Below are 21,799 nucleotides of genomic sequence, written 5' to 3'. Positions count from 1 at the left end.
GCCGGGGAGTGAGGGGGTGAGACGCGCTGGCTAGCGGCCGTAGGCGGAGGCCATGGCACCTAAAATGGCTGCTGTGCATATTTGTGCGTGTGTCTGAGGAAAGGGACAAGATGGCGCAGATGATGTTCAGCTCACAAACTAGATTTCAACAAGGCATCCGTTGCTGCACCCTGATCTACTAGCCCGCTCTGATATAGTCTCTCGTAATAGGAACGGAAACAGTCTAGTATATCCGGCTGTGTCTGGTAAGAGTCGCCTCCACTCCCCTTGAGGGACATAATTGGCTGACTGTTTCGGCTGGGGCTCGCTAGCCAGGCCAGTAGTGTGCCGGTTTCATCTCCCTCCGCCAGGGTTCTTGTTAGGTATGTTTTATAGTCAAAGCTGCGGAGGCGCTCCACTTCCACCGCCACTGCCTCACGCGCCTCACTGACCTTACCCTGAAGCTCAGGGTGGCTGGGGCGCTCTCGCTCTGCTTCTCTCAGTCTCTGTTCGGCTTTATCCAAATCATCTATTAGCGTCCTGCGCGCCCCCACAAATTTGCCTATACAGTGTCCCCTCACCACTATCTTAAAAGCATCCCACTCCATGGCTCTAGATGAGGCAGTATCCTCGTTCTCCACGAAGTACTGTGTGATCCTCTCTCCCAATGCCTCGCGAAATGGCGGGTCGTCTAGCGTGTCCGGCCTTAGTCGCCACGTTGGGATTCGTGCGATTTCATTCATCCAGTTTAGTGTTAGGAGTAGGGGGTTGTGATCGGAGATCGTTCGCACTAGGTATTCTGTCCGGGCTATCGTCGGGAGTACCGTCTGTGAGCATAGAAAGGCGTCGAGGCGGACATGGAGGTCATGTATGCTGGAGTAGAACGAGTAGTCTCGCTCCCTCGGATGTTGTACCCGTCAGACATCCGAGAAGTCCCATCTCCCCTGCCAGTCTGCTCTGTGCTTCGCTAGTCTATGCACCGGGGAGGCCTGCAGTGGTGGGTGTGACCTGTCCAGGACGGTGTCTACAATTGAGTTGAAGTCTCCCCCTATCAGCACGGGACTAGTGAAGTAGCTGGCCAGTGTTCTAGAGAGTGTCGCAAAGTACGTCGCCTGATCTACATTTGGCGCATAAATGCTGGTAAGCGCTATGTGTCAGCCTCTAAGCAGGCCCTCAACCGCTACATATCTCCCATCTGGGTCCACAGTGTGTCTAGTGACTTGGAAAGGGGTGCCCGCTATAATCCAGATTAGTACCCCCCTAGCAAAGGCAGAGTATGTAGTGTAATAGAGGTGGCCCCTCCATCTACGCTGCAGCGCCACTCCCTCCTTCCGTGTCAGGTGAGTTTCTTGTAGGAATGCTATGTGCACTCCCCTGCGGACTAAATAGGAGTGAATTTTGTGCCTCCTAGTCATCGTGTTTAGCCCCCGCACATTCCAGGACACACATTTCAATGAACCCACATCAGCCATAGTCCCATTGCGTTCGATCCAGTTCAATCATGATTGGCACCCAGACAGTAGGTTCGACACCATTCCCGCCCCCCCCCCCCCCAACATTCCCTCCATGTCCTCCCCCTGAACAGTGCCCTGAGTTCCCCCAACTACTCCAGGCTCCCTCCCCCCCCAGAACAGGACCTAACTGCAGTAGAGTTGTTCCCATCCAAACAGGTGAGCAAACGTGCTCTGAACTTCTTCGTAATCCGTGACTAGTACCACGGAAGCCTTATGGGCTCTGGGAAGCGTGAGCTAGTTACTGGTACTTTCCAATGCCGTCCCCATAGTCCCATCCCGCCATACAGTGTAACTTACGACATTTCAGTCTAACAGCGTCCTGCTTAAGTGTTCATAGAGGCCGTCCGATGAGCCATCGCCAGAATCAAGTAGCCGTGTCCGAGATTTTTAGCTTCCAATTATCACTTCCGATGTCTGCGGCGTGATTCTCGGGCCTCCTGCTTTTCCCATTTCTGACAACTCAGTCTCCGAGCCCGATCCCCGCTCCTCCGAACCAGATTCTTTCTCCGATCGGAGCAGTGCCGATCCCGAAACTTCTTTCACTGCTTGCAGTGCTGCTTTCCGCTCGCCTTTCGTTTGAGATTGCGTCGGTTTCCTGGATCTGTGTCTCAGCCTTCGGAGCCTCCTCGATTTCCTCACCGGTTGATTCTGGCGCTCCTCTTCAGCCCTAAATCGTGCACCATCCGTGCCTGCCTTGTAAGTGTCCCACCATGTCCACGCCTCCGCCGCCGTTGTAAAGAACTGAGCTTTTCCATCCACCACTATTCGGAGCCTGGCTGGGAACAGCAGAGAGTATTGAATGCCTTCCGTGCGTAGTTCTTTTTTGATGGAGAGGAAAGAGGCGCGCATTTTTTGCGTTTCAAACGTTTAGTCCGGAAACAGGGTCACTTTGCTGTTGTCTACTTGGAAGGGTCCCGCATCCCTGGCCCGTTGCAATAGCCAGTCTCTGTCTTTGTAGTGCAGCAGCTTGATGACCACCGGGCGAGGCGGCAGTCCCGGTTTCGGGGGTCTGGACGGGACTCGGTGTGCTCTTTCCAGCGTGAAGAAGGGGGAAAGGCCCTCTGGGGCTACCACAGTTCTTAGCCAGTTATCCAGGTAGCCCACCATGTCCGTACCTTCTGTTTTCTCTGGAAGACCTACTAGGCGCACGTTGTTCCTGCGGCTGCGGTTTTCAGCATCCTCTGCCCGCCTTTCTAAAGCCTGTATGCGGTCCAGTGCGTCCGTGAGTCGTCCCTCCATCGATTTGTGTGCTGGTACCATGACCTTTATTGCGTCCTCCGTCTCCTTGACTCTGTCCGTTAGTTTTGCATGGTCCGCCCGAAGGAGTCCAAGTCCCGTTGACACTTGTGCAATATCGTGGTGCAAGGCATCTTTCGTGGCTGCGATCGCTTGAAGGATCCTATCCTGCATTTGCAGTAGGTCTTTGGTAAATATACTTGCGAAGGATCCCCCAAGACTGGAGCATGAAAACTCAAACAATGGGGCTCTTAAATATCATAACTGGATCACTCAGGCAGTGGACGAGCTGGCTCCAGTGGAAATAAAAAAACATAGAAGACGGTTTGCCACTGCACAATGGTATTCCGCTGAGGTTAAACTAATAAAACTGAAATGCCGGCGATTAGAGCGGTCGTGGCGTTCAGACTACAGTCACCAAAGCAAATTGGAATACTCTAAAGCCCTGCATGAATATAAATTAGCAATAGTTCTGGCCAAATCAACCTATTTTACAAATAAAATCCAACTTGCCTCCAACACTGCTAGAGAACTATTTAAAACCGTTACCCATTTGACAAAGAGCCCCCGTGATACTGCTTTTAGTCCCAACCAGAACATGGTGACAAGCATCGCTACCTTCTTCCAACAGAAGGTCCAGGCAGTTTATGATGATCTTAGTGTCACATCAGCTGACCCACCCACTGACAACAATACGATTATCATGATGCCTCACCCCAACCTCTCCTGTTTCCCTCTATTAGAGGAGATGCAAGTGATGGATCTAATCATACAAATGAAATCAGGTTCCCCACTTGACCCCTGTCCACCGCATGTTTTGCATATGATTCCAAAGACTGTGTCAGCTGTCCTAACTCCCCTCCTAAACAAGGTCATCACCTCCGGCGAATTCCCCACAAATTGGAAAAAAGCCTGTATTCGCCCCATCCTTAAGAAGGACACATTGGACCCTGCCGAACTTAAACACTACCGGCCTATATCTTGCCTGCCCCTTCCAGCCAAAATCCTGGAGAAAGCTATGAATAATGAAATGGTGAGATATGTAGACTCTAACAAGCTACTGGATCCATCACAACATGGGTTTCGACCTTGTTACTCAACTGAGTCCGCCCTGATAATGGCAACGGAAAACATACGAAGGACAATGGATGAAGGCGGCAGAACGGCCCTGATTCTGTTGGACCTCACAGCGGCTTTCGACACCGTGAATCATCCTGTCCTTATAAGCAGACTGAGAACTCTTGGCTTTACCGGCACCGCGCTGACTCTGTTAAAATCTTTCTTGGACTCTCGAATTCAGCAGGTGCACTGGGACGGTCTACAATCCAATGAATTCACCCTGCCGGGTGGGGTTGCCCAGGGCTCTGCACTATCACCTACACTATTTAATTTGTATGTCACTCCTCTTGCCGCTTTAATCCAAGCTCATGGCCTACAATTAGTGTCGTACGCAGACGACACTCAAATTGTAGTGTCAATATCCCAATCAATCGAAGCATAAGCCGAGCGCTTTAAAACTTGCCTCATTAGTGTAAAAAATTGGATGAGCGGAAATTTTCTAAAATTAAACACGGATAAAACCGAGATAATCGAGTTCGGCCAAAAACCTTCCATTTGGAGTGACCTTTGGTGGCCCCCAGAGGCGGGCTCTTGTCCTGACCCTGCAGATAAGGTCAGGAACCTCGGTTTTATGCTGGACAAGGATCTTTCGTGCAAGGCGCAAATTAATCAGGTGACTTCCACCTGCTTTTACACCATCAAAATCCTCAGGAAAGTGCTACCATAGATTCCGTCAGTACTAAAAAAGACGGTAATGGGGGCCCTGGTAATGTCCCGAGTGGACTATTGCAACGCACTCTACCTGGGCACTGGAGAAAAGCAGCTGACCAAATTGCAGGCAATACAAAATGCCGCAGCCAGGGTCCTGTTGAACCTACCGCGTCGCCATCCAACCTCTAAAGCCATACGCGAGCTTCATTGGCTACCTATTAGAAGCAGAATAAAGTTCAAAGCCCTCTGCCTGGTTCACAGATCCCTGTATGGCAAGGGACCTGATGACCTTACCAAACTCCTTCCCCGGCAGAATTAGGAGAACTCGTTGGGGCGGGAAATCTTTTGCCTACCAAGCCTCTAGTTTGTGGAACTCTCTGCCCCCTGCACTGCGCTCTCAAAAATCCAAAATGTGCTTCAGAAAGGCACTGAAAACCTGGCTTTTCTCTCTACAGTAGACTCTCGTTCACACCGTCTTTCTTTGCACCTCAGCGCCAAGACGCCGCGGCATTCGAGCGCTTTACAAATGTTTCAGTCAGTCAGTCAGTCAGTCTGTTGTTGGCGGGGGAGCCTCCTCCGGTGTTTCTGTAGCGGGGCTGGCATCTCCTCTTACTCCTTTTGTTTTCCCCATGTCGGTGTGATGTCGGTGGACCGGGGTATCGGTGAGAGAATAAGGCGTCTGGCGCTCCCGACGTGGTTTGGCAGCGGGGGCCCTTTGGGAGATTACCCAGAGCGTCCGATCGTGTCTTTTGCCGCCCCAGGGTCAGCTAGCTCCCAGTTTTCGCTGCAGGAGTCGGGCCTATTCCGGTTGGCCACGCGGCCTAACTGCTGCGTGCTGGGCAGGGCCCCCACGGCCTTCTGCAGGATCTCTCCCCGCCTCACTGTTAGGCTTCGGGCGCTCGTTGCAGCTCCCGGGTCTATTCGGAGGTATCTCCCAGTCCCTGTTTGTGGACACAGGGGGTCCGCAATCTTCGGCTCTTCCAGGATATTTCAGGCCCGGCCGGGGGCCCTCACGTCGGGCTGGGGGTCTCCGCGAGGGCTCCCACCAAGTTGGGTCTTGTGCGGGCCGGCTGCCCTGTGGGGAACACCTCCTTCAGGATGAGCGAGGGCGCGGGGTCCGGAATGGGCCTCCAGGCCCCTTGTCGGGTACGCCAAGCCGCTCCCCAGGGCCCCCAGCAGGCGCGGGCCTCAGTGAGGCCGGAGCGTCGAATCACCAGGTGTAGCCCCTATGCGCTCAGGGCCGGAGACTGCCGGGTCAATTCGCGTGCAATCGGGACCCGGGGTGCCGGTTCTAAGGCCTTCCTCAGCCGCTCAGCCGCTCCGGTCCGGTGAGGGTGTTTCGGGCCCTCTCCACCGCATGGGCCGCAGTGGGAGGCCGCAGTGAAGTCGGGCCCCAAGTCCCGTCCCCCGGTCAGAGCGGAGCCGCACCGGAGTGTCAGGGCACGGCGCGCAACCCACGGCGGCGCTCCCCCGGGTTACTCCTGGGTCGGGCGACCGCCTCCTGGGCTCCCTCACCACTCAGCGCTCTCACTGCCTTCTTGCTACGGGTAGAGCGCCGCAGTCTGGTCCCATGGACGGAGTCGCGGCTGTTCCCCTCCCACGAGCAGCGAAGACACCACCGGCACTTCACCCCTGCCACCAGGTGTCCACCTCTCGGTCCCGCCCCGCGGCCGTCGTCCCCGTGGTTCTGGGGGCCAAGGTCAGTGGCAGGCACTCATCCGCCGGTCTGAGCTCCTCGGGGGCGCCAGGTGGCGCGGCGCAGCAGGTGCGGTCCTCTGGGCTCGGTCGGGCGTCCAGGGCCCTCTCTCCCGTTCACTCTGGGGGTAGCAGGCCCCGCTGACGCCGGGCCTCAATTTTTGCCTCTCGGGCAGGGAGGAGCCACACTGGGGTTGACGGGGCGCCGAGCGCGGCCCTCCGGCGTCTCCTTCACCACCAAGCGCCCTCACTGCCTTCTTGCTACGGGCAGAGCGCCGCAGTTTGGTCCCAGGGACGCAGTCGTGGCTGTTCTCCTCCCACGAGCGGCGAAGACACCACCGGCACTTCTCCCCCGCCGCCAGGTGTCCACCTCTCGGCCTCGCCCCGCAGCCATCGTCCCCGTGGATCTGGGGGCCAAGGTCTTTGGCAGGCACTCACCCGCCGGTCTGAGCTTCTTCGGGGGCGCCAGGTGGCGCGGCGCAGCAGGTGCGGTCCTCCGAGCTCGGTCGGGTGTCCTGGGCCCGCACTCCCGTTCACTCTGGGGGTAGTAGGCCCCGCTGACGCCGGGGCCTCAATTTTCGCCTCCCGGGCAGGGAGGAGCCACACAGGGGTTGACGGGGCGCCGAGCGCGGCCCTCTGACGTCTCCTTACGAAGTCTGGGGGGTCGCCGGACTCCGTCGCAGGGCATCCACTCCCCGAGGCACCCGGACAGCGCACCGGCCGTCACAGTCGGGCTCCAGGGTCCGCGCCGCGGGTCCCAGTGTCTCGGCAGCTATGGGGACATCGCCGTCTTGCGCCTCGGGTCCGCGAGATGTTTCTGGACCTGTATGCCTCTCCCAGTGCAGGTACCGGCACTCCCGTGGCACCGGAGCAGGTGGGAGTGTGTCGCTCGGGTGCACCCGGTTTTCACGGGGCTCCCAAGCCGTTGAAAGGATGTTTTTGGCGGATAACGGGCGGTGGGGTCGGGAGCCTCGTTAGGCTGCTACCATCTCCGTTGGCTGCTAGCCACGCCCGTCCCTTCATGGCATTACATGACATCTGCCTGATGCAGGAAACCTGGGCATTGGAGGAGAGTGTTAGCCAAAGTTATGCAACCTTCGATATCCTGGCAACAACTAGGGGTAGAGGTCGTCCATCGGGTGGTTTATCGATCTGGGTAGGTACGCATTTGGGTGTCCAGGCAGCTCAAATACCAACTAATTCCCCAGACGTCCAATGTGTGCTATTGACACCCCAAAACATGCCCCAAGTAGCCATAATAAATATTTATTCAAGGCCTGTTAGGAATGGGCAGAAATGAAATACAATCAGTGTATTGGATCTTTTTATTCAGGCACTTGACCCCTAAATCGCTATAGTCCTTGGTGGCGATTTCAATTGTCAATTCGAGCCTTTGATCAGCCCCGAATTAGGCGAACAGGATGATGAAGACTCGTTTTGGCGTATCCCTGACCCTAAGATCCCCTCTGTCAGGGCATGGACCCCGCTGGTCCTGCATATTAAATCATTTTCCCTTGCAACGTCTCTGCGGGCGTGCAATGGGAGGCTGGACCCTGACCAACCGGGGTCAGCCACGTTTAATAGGGAAGAAGAAACTTCCATCATTGATTATATAATGATGGAAGCACAACACTGGGATAGATTGATGGAATTTAGGGTCTTACCGATAGCGACCATAATGCCCTTGTCTTAACACTTAAGCCAGGGAGCTTTGGGTTGATAAACCCTGATGCCGAACCCAATACTGAGATCATGCCCCTTATGGTAGCCAGCAATAGGCGCAGGGTTAAACGGCCCCACTTTCAGGACTCCCCTACCAGGCTTGCCGAAATATACCAGATTGCTGTACCTTGGATTATCGAGATGGGTGATCTGGGCTCCAACGGTCAAGCCGTAGAAATCCATAGGCAGTTGGCTCTCGCACTGGGGGATGTGTTTTGCCCAGTAAGTAGGAATAAACGGCGTGGGGCTAAGACACACCCTTGGTATGATGAAACCTGCAGGAAAGCAAAAAAGGGATCTCCTTACGGCAATTAAATCCAAAGATAGTGTAGGAATTAGGCTATCTAGACTATTTTATAAAAAGGCAATTATTAGAGGTAAGAGGGATTGGGAGGAAACGAGGTGGGAGGACTCGAGACCTGCACTCCTTTCTAAGGACGCCAAGTCGTTCTGGGCCATTGTTAGCTCAGGTGTAAAAGGGGGAGGGGAGGCCGTTTCCCCGAATATTGCGCCCTCAGTGTGGGAGGCACATTTCGGAGCACTATATACAAATTTGGAGCGTGGCGATGTTCTTCGCCTAGGCTCCAAACCAGCCCAAGAGTATAGCACGGCAGGGATGACGGATTTGTCCCTGGAAGGAGCCGAGGCCCTCCCGCCATCCCCCGTCCCAGACCCCCTCTACGAGTATCGACTGGTGGGGGTCTCGGGCGCGGCGTTGCGGTTGGATCACCTGGACGCCCCGCAGGTGTATCTCCCTGTAATGCCAGAGACCATCACCCTGAAGGAGGTAGAATCTGCCATAGCAAGGCTACTCCCCAACAAAGCTCCTGGCATTGATAAATTGCCTGGGGACCTGTTTCGATCTCAACCTAAAATATGAGCACCATACATGGTTATCCTGTTTAATGCAGTTCTCATGGGGTATGATCTACCGGACACCTGGTTGGGAGCTGAGATCGTCCCCATTTACAAGAAGGGTTGTCCTCTAACCCCATCAAACTATAGGCCCATTAGCCTTATAGATACAACACAAAAACTAATGGGTAGGATCATATTGGACAGGATCCAAGGGTGGATGGAGGAATATGAAATATTGACTACTCTTCAGGCCGGATTTAGATCTGGCATTTCAACCCTGGATCAAATATTTCGGCTCCAGGTCCTATTCTGGATAACAGCAAGAGTGGAGGGTGGCAGCCTCTACCTGGTCTTTGTGGACCTGCGGGCCGCTTTTGATCTTGTCCCCAGGGAAAAGTTGTGGAAAGTACTGATTTGGGTCTCCCGCCTTATCTATTGAATATCCTGACTAGATTGCATGCTGGAAATTACACTCAGGTTAGGTGTGGGAGACATGGGGATCTTTCAGCCCGTTTTCCTGTATCTAGGGGTGTGCGACAGGGGTGCGTCCTGGCCCCCACGTTGTTTAGCCTTTTCATCAATGGCCTTGTGGACGCCTTAAATGGTGTAAAAGACAACGACTCTCCCTGGTTGGCCACTGGTCGGGTGCCTGCTCTGATGTTTGCGGATGACACTCTGTTGCTATCCAAAACATCGTCGGGCATCCAGCGTGTTCTGGACGGGTTTGTAACATTCTGTGCCTCGCGGGGATTGGAGGTTAACTTGGATAAAACCAAGTTTATGATCTTCAATCCCCCGAGGTACACCTGCCCGAACCCTGTCCTGAACAGTATCCCCCTGGAACGGGTCAAAACTTTTGTCTATCTTGGCATCACTCTGACAGAAGATATTGGTTGGGGTCACCAAATCACTAAATCTGCCCTTAGACTATCGCAAATAGCATGGGGTATTAGTAAGCTCCATAGAACATCAGACTTCAAACCGGTTGCTCCTGTCCTTGAAGTCTATGGACTTCAGGCCAGGACAGCAGCTATGTATGGCGCAGAACTTTGGGGACATAAGAATACATCCAGCCTCCTGAGGGTTGAGCAGTCCTTTATGAGGAAGCTGGTGGGCTTACCACAAAGTATACCACTTACCCCCTTGCGATTGGATTTGGGTCTGGAGTCCATAGAGGAATTGGTAGCCGCCCGGTCCTTGCTCTATTGGAGGAGGTTCTGGTCAGCACCGGAACTGGCATCCTATAGAGCTGAATTTTTGGAGGTCTGGGGACAAATAATAAATACAAATATTCCTTGGCTATCTCATATCAAGGCCCTCACCACCTATGTAGGCTTGCCCCAGCTATGGGAGACCCCCGAGTTGAGCTGCCCGAGGACACCTAGGGCACAGTTGCTAACCCTGGTGAGGCGGCAAAATTTACTTGCACTACAGCGATCAACAACCCAGGGTAGGCTGTCTGTTGAGTTCCTCTTAGTAAAATCTGAACCTCGACGGGAGGAATTCCTAGATGTAGTCCAACCCCCTCTTGCGAGGAAATTATAAACTCAATTGAGGCATGGCTGCCTGCCAATCAAGGCATTTACCTCGAAATGGGCTAAAATAGAAAACGGAACCTGCCCGGCATGTAATTATATCCGAGAAGATGTTGCCCATGTTATGTTCTTCTGCCCAGCGTACGTTACAATAAGAAAATGTTGGCTGATCCCACTATGTAGAAACTTGGGCTTCAGGCAATGTACGCAGGCGTGTAGAGTTTTAATGCATGACACCTCGCCTTCTATTGTCTTTGCTGTCTCTCGTTTTCTACATGGTATGTGGCGCAGAAGGAAAGGCTTTAAAGTTAATGTTAATAACCTGGATTAATTCTTTTAAAAAATAATCCCATGTGATTTGTCTCTTGATAACTTTCTGTTTAATCAATTTTTATGTCTAATACTAGTTGCTCATATTTATTGTTTTAACTATTGTGCCTTGTATGTATTTTATCTGCACTTTTATGGTCTTTGACCGAAATAAAGTTGTCATTGATTGATTGATATCTCACAGATAATGCATCACATTTGTTCTATCTGTCTTGATTAACAATAACAAAGCTTCTGTTGAATGATCCGCCTAAGTATTGTTGAATCTAATACTCTTTGTTTATTGTCTGTATCACCACTCGGAACGGAACCTGAAACTTGGACTTTTCACCACCACCATGTCTTTTAGCTTAAAGCAGCAATTTCTTTTCTGCATTCAGTGAATTGAGTGCCCAACCTCGTAGATATTATACCGGGATCTTAGAACATCCCAACTAACAGTCGTATCAGGTATCAGTGTAGAGTACAGGTACACAAGAAGCCAGTGACTGAAGTTAGTGCCATACCACGCAGAACTCTCTCTACCAAACAATAAGTTGTCACTACATCCCAGATCTAACAGCCTTAAGTTGATCTGCAATTTTAGTGATTTGGATACATGCATTTTCAAAGACACTCTTATTTAATACCTATTGATTTTTTTAACAATCTCCTTCCAAATGCACATTTTCCATCCCTTCTCAAGATAACTCTCCTTCCCATTCATCTATTGTAATTGTATTTATATAGCGCTTACTACCCCTGACAAGGCGTCCATGCACTTTTCTGCGGAGAGCATGCTACTCAGGAACCAAAAAAAGATTAGTGATGGATTAGTATAGTTAAATTTGAGAAGTGGACATACGAGTCTGTTAATTGGATTGAAAAGGATAATGGGGGGTTATTAGAGGGAAGAGTCTAGAAAGTGTTTATTGGGAGATCATAGTAGGAAGATGAGGTTTGGGATATATTCTGTGTATAAGAATAAATGTCACATAACATGTTTTGTTTGCAATGCTACTTGAATTTAGTACAGAGGAATACTCACAGTTCAATACTAGTCACCATGTCAAAGTTGAGTAGGACTGGATCCTTTTGGGCAACCGAACCTTTGTAGAGCGTGACAGACAAATGCCTTGCACAGGGCTGAAGATAATCACAAGGAAGGGGGCCCAGTGTGTGCCTAAAATACATAAAATGAGGGACCATGTCAGTAAATTTCAGAAACAGTCCACATGTCACAAATACGTATTGATAAGAAAATATCAAAGTACAAATATACACAATATAAACCTAAACCTTCTGGAATCAAAGAAGAGATCCTTTAAGCACCACCATCATTTTTATATATGGCCTAGTGACCGCTGTAGCTCTCTGCCAGCCTCATGTAGTCAGCATTATTATTATTGCAATAATAATAGTGATAGACATTTTTGTCCTCCGCCTCATCGTCATATATGAAGGGGCCAGCTGCTTTCAGACACTGATCAACTGAAGAGCCAAACAAATGTTGCCTCGGCCCACAGGACAGCATACAGGCAGTAGAAGATGGGTGACCCCCCTTCAGAAGCTGACTTTATTGGAAGTATCAATCTGATATTGGATCATCACACAACAAAGACATTTTGTTAACTGGAGTGCTAGTTATGCTGAGTAACCTTTTGCTTGTTTACCTGTGCTTCCTCATAGGGAGCAATGAGATGCAGAGGAATCCTTGTTTGAGACGCCTCTGTAATTCCAAAGTACCAACACCGTACATCTCAGCAGCACCCTCCATACAAGGGTGCTGCATCCGCAGTGGTGAATAACTCGGTCTCACTCCAAGCACTAGTACAAAGTAAAACACTGTGCCGGAACGCCACAGCATCAGCAGCAGTGTGCGGGTCACCTGCTGTCTCACTGTCCGCTTGCATGAAGTAAAACAATCAGGAAAACCTACTGTGTCAGTAATGGCTATTTCAGATGTACCGCTCTCTCCCTGCCAGTGACAAGAGGTATAGGAGTCCACCTTCTGCACTGCTGACAGTACACACAACATTATTGTTTTGCTGGCTCTTACTGTCCCCAGTAAGCACATAGCCAAAGCATTGTGTAGTGATATTAGTTTAAGTGTTGTGTGTTCTACAGTACATAATAATCAACTTTTAATTTATAAATTAATCTTTATGTCCAACACCTGCACTTCCTGTAGGCCAATAAAGTAGAAATGAAGAGTAAGGAGAGTAGATGCAGCTTTCCACCCACACGCACCTCCAAGCCACTATAGTAGGAGGGAGCAGAGGCTGCCATGCATGCTCAGCCAGGGTGTTCCAGGTGCCCATTCGCTCAGCCAGGGAGTTCGCCACTTATCTGTAACTAGCTCGCCAAGTGCAGCCAAGTCTCCAAAATTTAAATTAATATATCTATACCAAAATGGAAACGCATTTACTCGAGACAAAAATGTATGTATTTTCAGAAATCATAAGCAGATGTCTGAAGGAAAATGGCTGAATTACCAAAATATACTTTTAACATAAATTAGATGTCACCTGGCTGTTCCAACCAAGACTCGGCGCTATGAAACATACTGTAGGAGGCATAATGGCTTTACTAATAGCCTATAGCACAACACTCTGAGAAGCTGGTAGGCCGAGGTTATGTACGTATCTAGCAGTAACGAGGGCAAGCGCAGCTTAGATTATGGTTTATCCCAAATGGGTGATGGGAGTTAACCACCGGTTTGGGTGTTACATTGCCCAACAAAACAATTGTTTTTAAATATTCTTACACTTTAAGAATATGCGCCTCTTGATAATCATTGTTTACAATTTTGGAACAATCTTGTTCCTCCCCCTTCCTAGATAAACCAACCCAACACAGTTGGTTTAACAAACTTCAAAAGAGCAACATTACTTGAGTATTTGTTGAAATACTAATGTCCTCAAACAGCAACCAACCTTCATGCATCATTTATAAAATCTGTGCTAATTATGGAGGCCTCTGAAAACAGACTGCGCATATAAAGACCAGATGAATATTATTGCAAAATCAGATCAATTGGCCCACTTTCATTCCTCTCCATAATGTGAGCAGGCAGCACATTACTATGGCAATATCTATGCGACTGGGAAGATGGGTACCCATGGCCTAGCAGATGAAGCTCCTTTTATGTGTCATACTGGTCGTGCAACACTTTACGTCAATAAGATTCATGCGTGCCATATCTGGACACTAAGGACTGGATAAACTGAAAATAGCATGACAAGACAGAACAATGCAGACGTCTAAATGACAGACTTTTAGAGTGCACTAACATGGCAACAAACCTTTGTGCTGTGAGCTGACGATATTGCGTAGAGACGATATTGCGTAGAGGAGCTATGCTGTACAAAGCAGGACATGAGAACAAGTGGCCACATTTAGATGTCTGAAGAAGAGGTGCTGAACGTGCACAAGGCTGTAGTTGTAGAGCCGGTGGCAATGGATGGACGGACACAAATTGAGGCATCAAGTATTAGGATATATCATACTTTTGATGAATAAAGTTATAATTACAATTACATTATGAATGGGAAATGGATGCAAAGTGGTTTATCATTAGTGCAGTCCACAGTAGAGATTGATTTTTGGAAGTTGGAAGCACAGTTTTATCGATTTGATGTGTTAATTTGCATCAAAACAATCCAATTCTGGGAAAGGCTTGATTAACACAATATTATTTTCCTTTAGTAATATCAGGTTACCCTACCTAGTAGAATTATGGATATGGAATACGTCTCTGTTAGACCTGTCTGGATTTTTTGCGCAGTCCCTCCTCATTATTATTTATTTTGTCCCCTTTTTGCCCCTCATATCCTTAATATTTTTCTGTCTACTATTTTTTTAGGTGTTGGTCAAGGGGATAGGTGTTCTTTTCCCCCCCATAATCTTTTACCTCAGGCCCTGAGGCCTGTTCTGACAGGAAAGTTGGCACTACCTAAAATGGTGGCCACCAACTGCTCTAACTGTCACACCCAGAACTTGGCCATAGCCTAGCATAGGGCATTCTAGAACCTTCTGGTCCACTCTGGACCACTGAAGGGCAGCCTATATAAGGCGGAATGCGGGGCAGCCATTTTGTCTACCTGTGGAAGTCAGCTGGAGGACAGGCTGTAGCCAAGGGTGGGAGAGGTTAGACATAGGGTTGACCTCCTAGTTAGGGAAGCTGCCTTGGGTTGTCACCTCATTATCCCCTTTTGGGTTACTTGTCCTGACCCCGCTGTGAAGGGTTACTGGAGACCCTGGGCGCCTAGCTTGCCCCTTGTCCAAACTAAACAGGGGAAGTCCAAGGAGAAGGAGACTGCAGTGCTGCGGTGCGCAGTCCTCTGCCCAGTGGGAGGATCGGAACTAAAGAAGACTCCTGAACCTGTCATCCGTCCAGTAAGGTGGGCTGGGGTTCCAGTGCCTTAAAAGTGCACAGTGACTGTCTACTGAGGAAGCCCCCCCTTGATTCCCTCCTCCCTTCTGAGGATAGGAAGAAAGCTGGTGGCCTGGGTAGCGCTGTACACCCCTTACCTGTGGCAGGACTGCTAGTGAGCCGATCCCCCTCTGAACGCTAAGGTGGTGAAGTGTGAAGGAAAGTCTCATCCCAGCTGAGGAGTCCTGAGCGCTTCTGCCGTGATTGGGACCCCGGGGGCCCTCCCGCGCTGTAATTACATTGTTGGGGAGTGACCCGGTTGCCAGGGAAGAGCCAGAGCGAGACGCTGCAAAAAGGCGCCTTCGCGCATGCCCAAAGCGGGTTCATCGTCTCTTCAGGAAGGGCCTAGGGTCGGGCAGGTCCGTGAGTAGCGTTTTCCTTCCTGAGAGCGGGTGCGAGCGCTTCCGCGCATGACGAGGAGATCAGTGGCCCCGCCGATCATCGTGAGGAGGAGCATCGGAGCGAGCGCTTCAGCGCATGCCCGCGGGAGCAGAGACCCCGCCGAGCAACGTGAGGAGCCGGCTGCAGCCAGAGTGAGTGTCTCCCTGCTCCCCTGCTCGCGCGCCACGCAGAGGAGCTGGCCGAGTAGGGAGAGGGAGTTGAGAGACTCGGCTGTTTTTGGGGGCATTGGGAAATCGGCCCTGTTCTCCGCTTGAGCGCCCGGCAGAGGAGCTGGCCCGAGCGAGGAGAGAGCAGGGGAGCTTCCAGGGAGCCTTCGCCCCAGTTAAGTGATCGACCACCTCGGTGGTGTACTCAGCCCCCCCCCCCCCTTTCTCATCTTGCTGCTGAACACAGAGAAGAACTTAACCACGCGGTGGAAACAAGTAAGGAGTGGAAAAGCAGGGGGAGTGGCGCTAGTGCCTACAAAGGAGAGAATTAGATACTGGTCAGTCAATCCCTGCTAAACACAGGTTGGGGAATAGCATAAGGAAAGCAGATCTGGCCAATGTGGTGAACTTATTAACTGTACTGTTATCAATAACAAGTAAAATAAGTAAATATCCCTGAAAGTGGAGCTACTGTTTATATGTTATCTGGATGTAATGAGAGAATACTACTGATGTGGAATTTTTTATGACAGTTAACACTGCTGAAAAGTACCCTATTAATTCCATGAAATCTGCATGTACTTAAATTGAGTGGTAGTTTTCTCTCCCAAGGTTCTAGCAGATTATTATTTCACCTGTGTGATTATAAAGTAATGAACTGTGAATCCTAGAGTAAAAAGTGTAAGAGTACTGACAAGTTAAATGATTAATTGCTTAGCAGTTTAAGTGATATAAGTGCTGATACAAAAGTGACCTGCAATGTTCTAAGTTATATTTATATATTTTGAGGATAAGGAGAATATTATTTTTATAAAGCAGCTCGTATTTTCCTACAGTTTTGGTGTAGTGTTTTCTTTTGAGTGCTATTGCGTGGAATTACTTTTGGGTGGTCTGCAACCTTAACACTGTGCCTCTGAAATGTTTGTCTTGCCCTAGGCCAGGCTACCCCAGTTCCAACATTTGGTGCCTAGCGGTGGGATTACTGACTTGGTTGCAGCTACTCACTAGTAATTTAACGCAATACACTAAACCTACACCAGGAGTTTTCTCCTTGCGGCCCTCCTAATTTACATTTTTGTTTTTTCTAAATTTATTTCTGGTGGTGGGTGGAGGTTGACCCTAGGACACTTTTGGTTTCCTCCTGTGTGAAAAGTTTATACTCTAGCAAAAATGGAGATAAATGTGGAAGAGCTGGATAACTATACTGTGACCCAACTAAAGGACTGGTGTCAGCAGCAAGGTGTGTTTTTCAACAAGGGTGCCAAGAAAGGCAAGCTGCAGACAAGCATACGGGCATGGGTGGAGGCTCATTCCGGGGAGGTACCAGTGTCAGAAGGGAGTGACAGGGACACTGTCGTTGAGACTGCCATGCTGTACCAAGGGGAGGGGGGAAATCTACTGACAGGTTCCAAGACACCTCCCAGGGCGGGCAGCAGCGTCTCGGAGAAGGGTTTAACTGAAGCCGAGCTAGAAGATAGGAGGGAGGAGAGGAGAATGAGGCTGGAGTTAGCTAGGATGGATATGCAAAGGGAGGAAAGGAGGTTAGCTCATGAGCGAACCCTCAAGGAGATGGACCTACAGGTCCTGATACGAAGGCCTCCCACTCCAGACAATGGTGGCAGCGAAAAGAAAGTAGACACCAGGGAATCCAGACCCTACTTACCTAAAGATGTCATCGCTAGTTATACCTCAGGTGATGACATTGCCAAATGGTTAGCCGCCTATGAAGTTTCTTTAAGGGCTCACGGGATCCTAGAGACTCACTGGGGAGGTGGGCTGTACAAATACATGCCACCTGCTGGCAGAGACACTTTGTTGGCTCTGGAGCAGAATGAGCAAACCCACTACCCTGCCATGAAGGTGGCACTGGTGAAAAAGTTTGGACTTACCCCTGAAAGGTACAGACAAAAATTCAGGGGAAGTCACAAAATGAGTAACCAGAATTGGGTAGACTTTCTAGACTACGCCAAGAAAGCTTTAGAGGGTTGGGTCAAGGGCAGCGAGGTAAAAGATTATGAGGGGCTGTACAATCTATTTTTGAAAGAACATCTCCTCGAGAAATGCTTTCCCGAGTTGCGCCAACACCTGGTGGACAGCAAGCTGACCGATCCCCGGAAGCTTGCAGAGGAGGCGGACACTTGGGCAAGTACCCGGGTGTCCTCCAAGGGGACTGGAGGGGATTCTCAAAAAGCCGGACAGGGCGCCCCCCAGAAGAAAGAGGGAGGAGACAAAAAGAAGGAGTTCTCCAAAGGTCCCCAAAATAATTTCCAAGGTAAGGGAGCAGGTTTCACCCCTAGGGCAAACCCGCCCAGAAACCCTAATCCTGGCCAAAGCCAGCAGCCAAGGGTTCTCCACTGTTTTGAATGCGGTGGTGTTGGACATTATAAGGGAGATGTCAAATGCCCAAAGAGACCACCCCCTCCCACCGGAGGAAAGTCACCGGGAGTAGCTAGTGTAGCGCTCGGGGAGGAGTTGCCCTTAGATAAGGGGGGTGAGTGGGCGGGTGTCACCTTAGTGTCCCTGGGAGAACGGGAGATGGTGCCAAAGATCCAGGTGCCCCCAAATACTATTAAGTATGGGCAATGGGTTACCATCAATGGTCAAAGAGGGGAGGCTCTGAGAGACACAGGAGCCAGTATGACTATGGTAAGAAGTCAACTGGTGTCTCCAGAGCAGGTTGTTCCTAATGTACTCCACCCCGCCGCGATGGCTGACGGCAGAATGGGCCACTATCCAGTGGCTGAGGTTCCCTTTGAGTGGGAAGGGGTTGCAGGTTCACTTCGAGTTGCCGTAAGCCCTGCCGTGCCAGTTGATTGTCTGTTGGGGAATGACATGGAGCATAACACTTGGAGAGAGGTGGAATACCGGACGCATTCTGCGATGCTGGGTACACCTGACTGGGCCTGTGTAAGCACACGGTCTGCGACTGCCCGGAGAGGGAGTTCGCCTGGGTTGGAGCCTGGAACAATGGCCCAACCCGCTGCCAAAAAGGGTCAGAAACGGAGACAGGGACAGCCTGCTCCGGCTTCCACACCCCATGTGACAGATCGGCCACCTGCAGTGGTAGGCCAGGAGTCCGTGGAGGGGGAAGTAGACTCTCTGGAGGATTTGCCCATCCCTGCTGAATGGCATGTGGAGGGAGGTCCTACCAGAGAGGAATTCTGTAAGGGGCAGAGGGAGTGCCCTACCCTTGAGGGACTGAGGCGTCAGGCTGAAGCCCAGGCAGCAGATGATGCTACGGGACACCACCATATTTACTGGGAGGATGGCCTCCTCTACAGTGAACCCAAGATACCTCTACCTGGCTCATCAAGAGCCTTGGTGGTCCCGCAGCAATACCGAGCCTTTCTGCTGGAATTGGCTCATGCGATACCACTGGCAGGACACTTAGGCCAGGACAAGACCTTTGCACGGCTTGTCCTCCACTTTTACTGGCCTCAGATGAAAGTGGCGTCCAACACATACTGTAGGACATGTGTATCCTGCCAGGCCAGTGGGAAGACAGGGGTGAAGCTAAAGGCTCCCCTGGAACCACTTCCTGTCGTTAGCACCCCCTTTGAAAGGGTGGGCATCGACATTGTAGGGCCATTGGATCCACCAACAACAGCTGGTCACAGGTTCATCCTGGTTCTGGTGGATCATGCCACACGGTACCCAGAGGCCATCCCTCTGAGGACTGTTACTGCACCTGTGGTAGCTAGGGCTCTGATGGGAATCTTTACTAGGGTAGGATTCCCGAAGGAGGTTGTGTCTGACAGGGGGACTAACTTCCTGTCTGCTTACATGCGGACCATGTGGAAGGAGTGTGGGGTGACCTACCGGTTCACCACTCCCTATCACCCCCAGTCCAATGGACTGGTTGAGAGGTTCAATAAGACCCTAAAGGGCATGATAAGAAGTCTGCCAGAGAGCTTACGGAGGAAGTGGGACATCCTCCTACCTTGCTTACTGTTCTCCTACAGAGAGGTGCCACAGAAAGGAGTGGGCTTCAGCCCATTCGAATTGCTGTATGGGCACCCAGTGCGTGGGCCTCTCAGTCTGGTGAAGGAAGGATGGGAGAAGTCTCCCAGAAAACCTCCCCAGGATGTGGTGAGCTACATGCTGGCCTTCAGAAGCCAGATGGCCAAGTTGTGGAAGCAGGCTGCTGACAACTTGGAGGCCAGTCAGGCAGTCATGAAGGAATGGTATGATCAGAATGCTCACCCGGTGGAGTTGGAGCCTGGCCAGAAAGTCTGGGTGATGGAACCTGGAGAGCTAAGTGCCCTTCAGGATCGTTGGACAGGCCCCTTTGAGGTGTTGGAGAAAAAGGGTAAGGCCACTTACTTGGTGGATCTTAAGACCCCGAGGCAGCCCCTACGGGTGCTGCATGCCAATCGCCTCAAACCCCATCATGAGAGGCCAGAGGTCATCCTGATGATGGTGACTGATGGTGCTGAGGAAGCAGAAAGCGAGCCTCTCCCAGACCTCTTTTCATGTCAAGAGAAGGATGGGTCGGTGGAGGGAGTAATTCTCTCCCCGTCTCTCACTCCTGAGCAACGAGAGGATTGCCGACAGGTATTGGGGCAGTACTCTTCACTGTTTTCCCTTGTCCCGGGAAGAACCCACCTGTGTACCCATGATGTGGACACAGGAGACAGCCCCCCAGTGAAATCCAAGACCTATAGGCTGTCGGACAAGGTGAAGGCTAGCATCCATGGCGAAGTCGCCAAGATGTTAGAGCTAGGAGTGATAGAACCGTCCAGCAGCCCTTGGTCCAGTCCGGTGGTGCTAGTCCCAAAAGCCGCCCCACCGGGCACCACACCAGAACTGAGGTTCTGTGTGGATTACCGAGGACTGAACTCAGTTACCAAAACTGATGCTCATCCAATCCCCAGGGCGGATGAGTTGATTGACCGGCTAGGAGCTGCCCAATACCTAAGTACCTTTGACCTCACTTCAGGGTACTGGCAGATCTCCTTGACAGATGGAGCAAAGGAAAGGTCAGCCTTCTCCACGCCTGAGGGACACTTCCAGTTCTGTGTGATGCCCTTTGGTCTCAAGAACGCTCCTGCCACATTTCAGCGACTGGTGAACCAGGTCCTCTCTGGAATGGAGGGTTTCTCGGCTGCTTACCTGGATGACATTGCTGTCTTCAGTAGCAGTTGGGAGGACCACTTGCAACATTTGCAAGCAGTTCTCCAGGCGCTGAAACAAGCTGGATTGACCATCAAAGCCAGTAAATGCCAGATTGGGCAGGGGTCGGTTGTGTACCTTGGACACTTGGTGGGTAGGGGGTCAGTGCAGCCCCTGCAGGCAAAAATTGAGGCAATCATGGCCTGGGAACCCCCCAAGACACAAACTGAGGTCCAAGCTTTTCTGGGCCTCACAGGTTACTACCGTCGCTTTGTGAAGGGGTATGGCACTATTGTAGCGCCCCTCACAGAGCTCACCTCAAGGAAACAACCTTGACGGGTAGTTTGGACAAAGGCTTGTCAGCAAGCCTTTGAAAAGTTGAAGCAGGCAATGTGTGAAGCACCGGTCCTGAAGGCTCCCAATTTCTCCAAGGAGTTTATTGTGCAAACAGATGCATCCGAACATGGCATTGGGGCAGTGTTATCGCAACTAAATGAAGAGGGCCTGGATCAGCCTGTAGTCTTCTTATCCAGGAGACTGCTTCCCCGAGAACAGAAGTGGAGTGCAATTGAGAGGGAAGCTTTTGCGGTGGTGTGGGCTCTGAAGAAGCTGCGGCCATACCTCTTTGGCTCGCACTTCCTAGTTCAGACTGACCACCGTCCCCTTCGTTGGCTGATGCAAATGAAGGGGGAAAATCCCAAGCTGTTGAGGTGGTCCATCTCCCTACAGGGAATGGACTTCCGGGTGGAACATCGGCCTGGAGTGGACCACGCCAATGCAGACGGTCTCTCCAGGTATTTCCGCCTTAGTGATGAGGACTCCCAAGGGGTTGGGTAGTTCTCCCCACTTTCAGCTGGGGGGGACGCGTGTTAGACCTGTCTGGATTTTTTGCGCAGTCCCTCCTCTTTATTATTTATTTTGTCCCCTTTTTGCCCCTCATATCCTTAATATTTTTCTGTCTACTATTTTTTTAGGTGTTGGTCAAGGGGATAGGTGTTCTTTTCCCCCCCATAATCTTTTACCTCAGGCCCTGAGGCCTGTTCTGACAGGAAAGTTGGCACTACCTAAAATGGTGGCCACCAACTG

General features: G+C 51.0%; 1 protein-coding gene across 4 annotated transcripts in view; it reads right to left on the bottom strand.

The window, feature by feature from the left end:
* The window catches only part of HENMT1 (HEN methyltransferase 1), a 588,326-nt gene that overhangs the window by 334,791 nt on the left and 231,736 nt on the right, over nt 1–21,799 (bottom strand). For all 4 annotated transcript variants that reach the window (XM_078668393.1, XM_078668408.1, XM_078668402.1 and 1 more), the window contains one exon: nt 11,667–11,801. In XM_078668393.1, the coding sequence (XP_078524519.1) occupies nt 11,667–11,801 (135 nt within the window). The remainder of the gene's footprint in view (nt 1–11,666; nt 11,802–21,799) is intronic.

Source organism: Lissotriton helveticus, chromosome 1_2 (assembly GCF_964261635.1).
Source record: "Lissotriton helveticus chromosome 1_2, aLisHel1.1, whole genome shotgun sequence".
NCBI lineage: Eukaryota > Metazoa > Chordata > Amphibia > Caudata > Salamandridae > Lissotriton > Lissotriton helveticus.
The sequence above is the reverse complement of the archived record's forward strand: the minus strand, read 5'-3'. Positions and strand labels throughout refer to the sequence as shown.